The sequence below is a fragment of the Myotis nattereri genome, assembly GCF_964212035.1.
Source record: "Myotis nattereri genome assembly, chromosome: 1".
Classification (NCBI taxonomy): domain Eukaryota; kingdom Metazoa; phylum Chordata; class Mammalia; order Chiroptera; family Vespertilionidae; genus Myotis; species Myotis nattereri.
In genome coordinates this window covers 60,378,892-60,389,185 of record NC_138075.1, presented here as the reverse complement: position 1 = coordinate 60,389,185, position 10,294 = coordinate 60,378,892, and the positions used below count along the sequence as shown (strand labels likewise).

General features: G+C 34.2%; 1 protein-coding gene across 3 annotated transcripts in view; it reads right to left on the bottom strand.

Annotated features, from left to right (window-relative positions):
- Positions 1-1,072: 1,072 nt before the first annotated feature.
- COPS2 (COP9 signalosome subunit 2) overlaps positions 1,073-10,294 on the bottom strand; it is a 30,981-nt gene continuing 21,759 nt past the window's right edge. For all 3 annotated transcript variants that reach the window (XM_081109231.1, XM_081109230.1, XM_081109232.1), the window contains 7 exons: positions 8,780-8,954; positions 7,781-7,959; positions 7,646-7,698; positions 4,779-4,876; positions 2,905-2,987; positions 2,308-2,366; positions 1,073-1,682 (listed from right to left, as the gene is read on the bottom strand). In XM_081109231.1, the coding sequence (XP_080965357.1) occupies positions 1,538-1,682; positions 2,308-2,366; positions 2,905-2,987; positions 4,779-4,876; positions 7,646-7,698; positions 7,781-7,959; positions 8,780-8,954 (792 nt within the window). In that variant the 3' untranslated portion in view covers positions 1,073-1,537. The remainder of the gene's footprint in view (positions 1,683-2,307; positions 2,367-2,904; positions 2,988-4,778; positions 4,877-7,645; positions 7,699-7,780; positions 7,960-8,779; positions 8,955-10,294) is intronic.

The window sequence follows — 10,294 nt, the reverse complement described above, 5'->3', positions numbered from 1 at the left end:
ATGATCAAAAATTCTTGGTTGTCATTCTTCAGTTACAACAAACAGTCTTCCTTCTGAACTGCCACTCACTTCTTTTAACATAATAACAAGCAATAGAAAAACCAAAGAAATTATCTTAATCTTACTTCTTCCTTTTGATACTATAAAATAATGTGAACTTTTTTTTTTTAATGAAACAAATAAATCCAAATCTCAATACATTCAAATGAGCTGCGAATCCTTTAAGGTAAGTCACCTTGGAAGGCCACAGTTCATTCTCTTAACTATGTTACCACTGCTCAAAATACCTACAAAACTCTTTCGGGACTGCCTCCAAAGCCAGTTAGTTGCATACTTTCTAAGATTACCTCAAAGGTTGATTTAATTTTTAGAAATGGTCAAAAGTTATTCAGTGCCAAGTAATGGTAACTATAAGACATTCAAGCTTGGTAGTACTTTAAAAACAAACAAACAAACAAACACACACAATGTGTAATAGCTTGTGTGACTTAAATTAGCTATGAATGCAATTCTAAAAGAGCAAAATCCAAGACTTTGAGCAATGGTAAATAGCTGGAATTAGGAAATAATTTTCCAGTATGATCACTATGCAGAGTAACATTCATTTAGCTGTCTATGGTTCTGGCATATTTGTTTAAAGTGAACATTCTGAGAGTTAGAACTTATTCTTTGAAAAAGGAATATCACTCTTAAAAAAAAGAATTTTATTCCTTTAAAGCATCACTGTTAAAGTAAGTACTATGCAAATGTTTTGTTAGAGACTAGTTCTACTTACTTTCTCAATAGACTTATTTTAAAAACTTGAAAGCAAACAACTAACTTATTTGCTCTCAGGCTTTTAAAAATTGTTAACTGACGATAAAATTTGAAATTTCTAAGGTACTAATAACCAAAACAAAAACCCCAAGTGTAATAAAAACATCAAGAACCAAACTACAATTTCTGAGCTGCACTGTTTATTTTGCTGCTTGAAACCTAAGTGACAGTATGCCACTATAATTATGGGGTTTCATCTAAACCTTTACTACACTGCAGGTACAGAAATTTACGGACACATTTTGGAGAATTGACATTTTGCAAAATGCAGCAAACATTTTAATTTATACATGAGAAAAGGAAGTGTTCAAAAGGGTATGCATTTCAAGTTATTGCAGGTTATTTGTGAGAGAATTTCTGTAGGTAAAACATGTTTAAATTTAACCAACAGTAGCGTGTCAGTGTATTTAAAATCATGACAAAAATCTTCTCTCTGGTCATGTTGCCCATGACAAATTACTATGATGTTGTATGCTTAGGGCAAGATGTCAATACAGCATAAATCCCATGGCATTTTGGTTTTCTTCTGGAGATTAAAGCTGTTTTTCTTGGGATAAATGCAGCAGCAAAACACAAACCAGTTGATCAAAAAAAGCACTTCTGCCATAACTCCAATAATTTTCAGGACACATCAACCGACAGTAGTTTTGCCATTCCCAGTTCTTAAGAATTACATCTCTGCACTGTTGCCTTAAGTATGTCTGTAAAAGCTTGTTCTTTGTTAAGCCAGTTTACTGACTACAGCCTGGTTGAGAGAATTTAGTTGGTTGGTCCATTTATCTAGTGCAGTATATCGGGCACCACCCCTCTTCTGATGATCCAGTTCAAGGAGTTGGTTGACTTGATCAATTCGGCCATGAATAGTGCTGGAAATAAATGAAAGAAGTCACGTCTACAAGCTACTTTCACTAAGCATATTTTCTAGACTAGTATTTCTTAAATATCCACAATATCAATAAATGCACAAAGCCCCATCCTGCTGCTAGCTACATTATAAATGATTGAGTTCAGGATTAATTATAATATTCATTGTCTTATTTAAACTCAAGACAGAAACCATATTTCAGCTACCTGTCATCAATTTCACTGAAAGAACCAACAGGTATAGACTTATCCAATTAAGAACAAACATACTGTGAAGCTTTAAATAACATACTGCTTTTAAAAAACATAATTTCAAAATTATTATATATCATACCTAATACATAAAAAATACTAATCACTAAATAATTCTTTAACTATATATAAGCCATCTGCTGAATGAAAAATCTTTCTGAAAAAGCATTTAGAACTTTTTCAGAGATCATGTGCTTTATATCCTCATTCATTTATTTTTAAAAAATCACACTTATATATGTCTCTTTTAGCAGAAAGTCATAGCCAGAGGGTGTTTTTTATAAAAATCAAGAATTCACCTGCTACCACCTTTGCCATCATTATTCCAACTACACAGTCCTAAACATTTTGTGATAAAAATAGCCAAATACTTACTTATCCAATATGCACTGCACCAGCAAGCTCTCCACATCAGCTACATCTATGTTTAACTCCTAAGACAAAAGAATAATTATAATTCTGCTAATTAACTTTTTAAAAAAATTCACCATTTTATATAAACTATCATTCTGATTTTAAATTCATTTCCACCACAAAGAAAAATTAGTGAAGAGAAAATTTATAACAAATTTCATTGTCACTTTAAAATATTTTTGAGCACAGGTATGATAGAATTTAACTTTGTAACTTTTAAAGTACATTCTTACCACAATTTTATTATGGTTGGGGTTAACTCTTCATCAATTATATATTTTAGCCACTACCCTCTCTTCTGTAATTTTCTCTGAGGCTGAGAGAATCTTTAAAAAGAAATTTAATGATTCTTATTTCTCTTTTCTGTTAACTCATTTACACCAAGAAAACACAGAAAAATTCCCATTAAAAGTAAAGCTTTAAAAAAAGGGTAAAGCTTTTAAGTTATGCTGTATTTAAGAAACATAATACTACAAAACGTTACGAAGTTAGACTCTTTTAAATGGAAAACAGATATACTGACAAATTATAAATATTAAGATCCATGAATATAAATACCTTAGAAATAAAAGGAATATGTATTCTTGTGTAAGGCTTAATTAATTTTATGAGCACTTGTGTTCTGATGTTTCGCAAAAGCTCTGAAAAGACAAAAATGAAGATAATACATTTGCATTTAAATTTGTATATCTTTATGAATCATCATGTACTTCTTCAGTCTGGCAAGGACATAAGGTATTTGGATTTAAAAAAATTTGGGTCCAACAGATGCACAGTATGATTAGGTTTCTCCCATAATTTTTTGTTATTACCTCCTAATTTTGCTCATGTATGACACTACCTAAAATATCCCCCTGCCTTCTCATTACCCCACTACTCATCATTTCCTCTGTAGTTAACATCTTTCAAGAAGATATGATTTGTACCAGCCAAGTTCCTTACTTTATACTCTCTTATAAAACTTAGACTATTACATTTTACTAGAGGCCCAGTGCATGAGTTCGTGCATGGGTGGGGTCCAGCTGGTCTGCTCCAATCGGCTCCCTACCCCCACTCTGATCAGGGGTAGGGCTGGCTAGGGGGAGGGGCAGTGGGTGGTTGGCCAGCTGGCCCCTGGTAGAATTCCCAGTTGAGGGGACAATTTGCATATTAGGCTTTTATTATATAGGATACAATGATTTTATAACTTTCCTCAGTTTCTTCATGTACAAGTGCCTTTTTCAAACATACTAGATTGGAGTTCTTGCATAAGGCTTCTATTTTTCTATTTCCACAAAGTACAGTATAATTCTAGGTTCATATAAGATCTTTAAAAATGTTTGTTGAGTGAAAGGGAAAGGAAGGTGGGGAACAAAAAACATTATTTCCAAACTATCCTTTGGATTTTCTTAATACATCTGGAATTTTATTGTTCCAAATGCTTATTAAAAAAACCCCCAATAGCTCCATAACAGGTGGGAATACTGGAAGTATAAAAGAGGCCCCAGAACAAAGGAATGATTTCTGTCTTTGTGAATCCAACAGAACTTATTAAAAATCTCACAGCACTTGCCTAGCCAGCATGGCTCAGTGGTTGAGTGTTGAACTATGAACCCGGAGGTCTCGGTTTGATTCCTGGTCAGGGCACATGCCTAGGTTGCAGGCTTGATCTCCGTATGGGGTGTGCAGGAGGCAATCAATGATTCATCAGCTCATCACTGATGTTTCTATCTCTCTCTCCCTCTCCCTTCCTCTCTGAAATCAATAAAATACATATAAAAAGAAATCTCACACACTTACTTTTACAATGTTAGCCTTTCAAAATTAATGCATCTCAGCATTAACTGTAGTGGGCTATTTTCAAAGCTTTTGCTACTTGTTAAAACTAAATTCTAGCCCAGCCGGCGTGGCTCAGTGGTTGAACATCAACCTTTGAACCAGGTCACGGTTTGATTCCCAGTCAAAGCATATGCCCGCCCAGGCTGGATCCCTAGTGTGGTGCATGCAGGAGGCAGCCAATTAATGATTCTCCTTTCATCATTGGTGTCTCTCTCTCTCTCTCCCCCTCTCCCTCTCCCTTCTTCTCTGAAGTCAATAAAAATATATTAAAAAAATAATCAATTCTAAAAATTTAAACCTAAGCATCAGTAAAAAAACATGCAACAATATTTACATTAGAATAAAAAGTGAAAAGGGACAGCCAATGATGTCCATTCTTATATGAAATGGACATTATATAAGAACTTGATTATGTTAATATGAAACTGGCTGTGATTTCTTTAAAACACCTTTAATTTTAGAGAGTATCCTATTCCATGACAACATTTAGAAATATTGCTACACTTCGCAATACATAGGAGACAAATAGCTTAAAGTCTATTCAGCTCCAGTAAGATGAACTTTTAGATAGTAACAAAGAAAGAAACAGAATTCTGGAAGCCAAAGGAATATACCTTCAATGTGTTCCCGTATGAAAGGATCATCCATGATGTTGCTGTGATTTGTTTTCAGAATCTTTTCAAATTCAGTGATATCATTATTCTGATAGGCACTAACAGAAAAAGAAAAGTATATATTTTGTCAAACATGAAGAAGTCACATATTAAATCAGATAACCCAAAGAGCCCGTGTCTCCATTTTTATATGCAAAAACCTAAATTATAGTTTCTGTCATGGGAATCGGAGTTAAGAACACACACATTCTTCTACAACTAAAATGAATTTTCTTTTTAATGCTTTCAGTTTTATAAAAGAAAAATTAAACAAATTTCTTGGTTATGTATTTATATATAGCTAATATAAATCTCACAATCGTAGGAATTGATAACAGTTCAATGACTGTTTAATGCTTGATGTTTTCAAATTAAAGTGTGCATTTAACCCCTATGGAGTAGTTTGGCCTTGTCTTTCAAATACAACAGTATATCCTCTCTGAAGCTTATTCAGAAATGCAGCTTCCTAATTTTTTTCTTCTAGAAAGCTACCAGCAACTGCCAAATTTTTCAAAAGGAACATTTGATTTCTAATTCTTTACCTGAAAATTTCACTGAGCTATACAGCAGAAAATTATATCGGTGGTGGACCATTAGTGCTAAATGGGATACACACCCAAAGTAGAGTGATGGACCCTGCTGCAGAAGGCCAAAGGCTGATTTATGTTCATGATTCTCTGAGGTAGCTAGTACCTAGTCCTGAAATGATTCTGTAAGACACTGTGGGGACTGCTAAAGGTGCTGAGAAGGAAGAAGCCAACCTTCTGGATATGGCACCACTGTCTGCTTTATATGTAAGACATATCATCAGCCATTCTGCACGCCCTCTGCTGTGCTTCCATCTGATGGGTCGCAATGTAACTTCATGTTAGGGGCAGGTGATTCAAGTGCTTCAACAGGAATTATTTTCCTCTAGTCTGCTGGCAACTGACTAGGAAGATAAAATTAGGAAGCATTACTTTCTTACCTACTCCAAATATATTACCGTAAATACACTGGAGGATATATTCAAGTAGTGAAAACACTTGCACACACATATACTTTAACTAAGAGAGTGTCTTCCGCTATTTAAGTGGCTTAAGAAAATCTTATACAAAATGTGGGACACCACAGGCCACTTGTTTGGGTAAAAATTTACTACTAAAATATGTTTCCAAGTCCTAGTATAAAAGGCCTCACTGAAGTAAACTGTAAGATTTAATAAATATAGCTATTGTTTTGTAAAGGTCTGATACATCAGTACTTTAATCCATTTTAATGTATTTAACCAATTTAATTTAGATAAAATATTAAGGTCTAGGAAAAAACTTATATTTCTTTAGGAGTTTTAAAGTTTAGGTTGTTACTTTAGAAAAAAATTTTTTAAAAAGGGTTAGGAAGTTAATTAATCTCTAGCTAAATCACCTCTTAGTTAATGTGACTAAATGCACGTGGAATAAACTATTTGAAATAAAGATGGAGAAATTTATTTTTATAACTAAAATCAAACTAATTCAACAAAAATTTATTAAAATAGACTAAAAAAATGAACAGTAAAGAAACTGATTTTTTTAAATGTTGCAATTTAAGGTTTTTATTCCTTAACCATTCTTAGTCCCTTAAAATAAAGTCATTATTTTTACAACTAAAATTAAGGTTTCCTTAAAAAAGAAAACCTAGTAATTTATAAAAATCATAGCCAAGTAAAAACAAAGTATGTGAGAGCATTTTACATAAGAACTAAAACAATATCATGAAATAGCTAGTTTTTCCAAGTATATAAAATTAATATGTAGGTGACTGAATTTATAATCTAACAGTACTTTTTTTCCTTAAATGCAAAGAACCATTAAGAGAATGTCTAGTCTAAAAAAAAAAAATAAGAGAATGTCTAGTCAGGTCAATTACCTACATATATCTGCAAAAAAACCCAAAACTGCCCTATGTCCCTCACTTCATTCTTTATGCCTTGAAAAATTAATAAGTTTCTCATACTTTTCTACAAAGAAAGTCGATGGAAGTTTGGGCTCCATTTATTCCTGGCACAGAGAAAAATAATTTTTGTTCACTGATTTCTATAGCAAAACCAGGCCTTTTCTTTTCTAGGCTTTTTGCTTGTTTTTGTCTTCTATAATTTTATTTAGTATCAATTAGAGCAGGTTTTTCAGTTGCTAAACATCATTAGTCATATCTCTCTCCATGGAAGCTATCAATATATCCGTAGGTATCTTACCAATATGACTCTTCTGCTCCTTACCTCAGAAAATTATCTGAGATAAACTTTTTTTAAATTATTTTTTTATGCCCTACCAGTTTTCTCAGTGGTAGGAGCATTGGCCTACAGATGCAAGGCTGACAGATTCGATTCCAGTCATGGGCACGTACCTCGGTTGCAGGCTCGATGCCCTGACCGGGGTGTGAGCTGGAGGCAACCAATTGATGTGTCTCTCACATATCGATGTTTCTCTCTCTCAGTCTCTCTTCCTTCCTTCCACTCTAAAATATATGAGTAAAGTAACTGTCTTACTGAAAATTCTTGATTTATATGGACCAATTCAGAATTTCATTTTGGATTAAGGCAGGTAGAAACAATAAATACAGTGAAATTGTTTTAAAACATCTAGTTAGCTTTCTACTGAAAAACAGCACACAGGTGAGAAAAGCAACAAATACTTTATAAAATCTCATGACTTCAGAAGATAAAAATTTCACAACTTTGGTATATTTCAAATCAAAATATAAAAGAGTAATTGTTGAGAATTAACTGAATTCTAAAAATTTCTCTTCTCTCTCTCCCCTTTATTCATTGCTCTAAATAAATTTACCTTAACTGAAATATAGAATCTTACCTTACTAAATTCGTCATTGCGAGAATTTCTGGATCATTTTTGTACGGTTTGGCCTAAATACAGTAAAAGAACAATTAACTATATGTACAAAGTTTATTTCCATGAAAGACAGCTGACAGAAATGAACACACATACCTCCTGTGAGTCAAATGGATTTATTCCCGATTTCATTAGCATATTTGCTAAGACCAAATATTTTAAGCAAGTGGTTCTTCTTGGACTTCCCGATTCATCATAATTCTTGAAGGCTTCAAAAAAATCAGTGTGTGCCTTTTCAAATTCACCTTCCCGCAAGTGCATTTTACCACCACATTCTGTAAAGGAGTAAAACATGAGAAAAGAGGACATTTTCAATGTCATAACAAGTGACCACTTTATAAAAATCAAATGAAAATTATTTCATTGGCTTCCAGTCTTTTAATTCTATTACATGAACAGTACTAGCCCCAGGGTACACTAACTCTAAAAAGCAAGCTCTTTATTATAAACACTAGAGGCCTAGTGCATGAAATTCGTGCACCTGGGAGAGGGGGATCCTTCAGCCCGACCTGCACCTTCTCACAGTCCGAGAGTCTGCGGGGGATGTCGGGAGCAGGCCTAAGCTGTCAGTGGGGCATCATCAGCACTGCCATGGAGGCAGAAGAGGCTCCCACCACTGCCACTGTGTTTGCCAGCTTCTGGCTGAGCGGCACTCCCCCTGTGGGAGTGCACTGACCATGAGGGGGCAGCTCCTGCATTGAGCATCTGCCCCCTGATGGTCCGTGCGTGTCATAGTGACTGGTCGTTCCACCGTTTGTTCAATTTGCTTATTAGCCTTTTATGATATAGGATCAGCCAAACAAGTATTTGCAAGTCTTTCTTCTCAATTGAAGTAGAATGTAATTTTTCATACATCATTATAATTCTAGAATAGAACTTATGATAATATATTTTCTATTATTATCTTCAATGATATAAATTTACAAGACAAAAATTCATCCTAATTTCGTTCTAAGACTACATCATTTCACTGACTTTACTACTTTGCCAATTACTTTCACTTAAACAGAAATGACCTTCAGAGTCATTCAGTTATATGCAATGACAACTCTATGTCTTCCAGGACACTGCCCACCCTCTCCAAACCAAACTTGCCTCTAATGACTCCCATGATCAGCGGGTGAGGGATGGCAGACTTGATGTGAAGTGACTGTTCATAGAGTGCTTTAAGTTTTTTGTTATTTTTCTGTGCCGTGTACATTTGAATTTCCAAAGCATATATTTCTAATAACTGTGTACCCTTTTTTAGGTCATCTTCTCCATCATCAGTCTAGGAAAGCAAATAATAAAACTTTAGAATTCAATATAGAATTCACAGTCAGCCTAGTAATTTTTATTTGATTTTTACCTTACAAGTTTCTTATTCTGTGTGAGAATGCACCACACATTTTAATTGGGACCTAGAGCCCTAAGAAGACTACATTTAATGGCCAAAAAGGAACCTTATACTTTCTGGTATTCAGTAAGAAAAAAGTGGCCAGAGGTATAATATTACGTATAAAATGTTATGTTTGCCTGGCTGGTGTGGTTCAGTGATGGGACATAAAACAATGAACCAGGAGGTCATGGTTCGATTCCCAGTCAGGGCACATGCCCGGATTGCGGGCTCAATCCTGTTGGGGGCCTGCAGGAGGCAGCCGATCAATGATTCTCTCTCATCATTGATATCTCCCCCCGCCCCCCTTAACCGCCTTTCTCTCTGAAATCAATAAAAACATTAAAAAAGAAAATGTTATGATGTTTGTTTTTAGCTAGGAGGCTATTTATGGTCTTCCCCAAATCTTCACAACCACTTCAGATCCACTAATTCAATAAAAAACCCCAAGTGTCTTCCTTGTGCCCGGCACTGGTTCTACTATGAGGTAAGTTAAATAAGCCAATGTTCCTGGCCTAAAAAGTTCACAATCTAGTAAATTAAGTGTCAAGATTGATAACAATTGCAGTTTAAACATGAACCAAGTATCTAAGGTTGGAATGGAAGAGAAAGGGACTAACTCTCCTGGAGGATGTCAAAAGAATAACAAGAGTGGTAACATTTGAGTTCAATTTTGAAAGATAACCACAAAATGCATATGGCCAATATTCAGAAAAATAGCATATGGTCAATAGTCAGATAATCATAAATATTAAATACCAATTTATACGAAGCCAAAACTTATCATTTATTTGGTCTTCCAACTTAAAACTTCTGTTTAGTTACACACTAATGAATCACAACAGAGTAAAAAATATGATCTGCAAGACAATTTGTACATTCAGATTATCAAGCATCGCTGCTACACTGTAGTATTTACAATCCATTTTCCTTATACACTAAAATAAACCACGCAAAATTTCCCCATTCCTTAGGTATACACTAAAAAATCCTCTTTCATTCGGAAATGGCTTCTATACAATTTCCATTCCATGTAGGACCATACTGACAGTTATTTAAGCACCAAGGTAGGCTTTCCTAAGATGTGTAGGTAAGAAATAATTCATAAATGACTGACCTGCTTTGTAAAGCAAAACTATTATGAAATACAAACATTTTTCTTGTTTTTAAAAACTAAAAAGAGCAAAACAAATAAATAAAAATATTGGAATGTGATTTAATTTTGAACACATTCT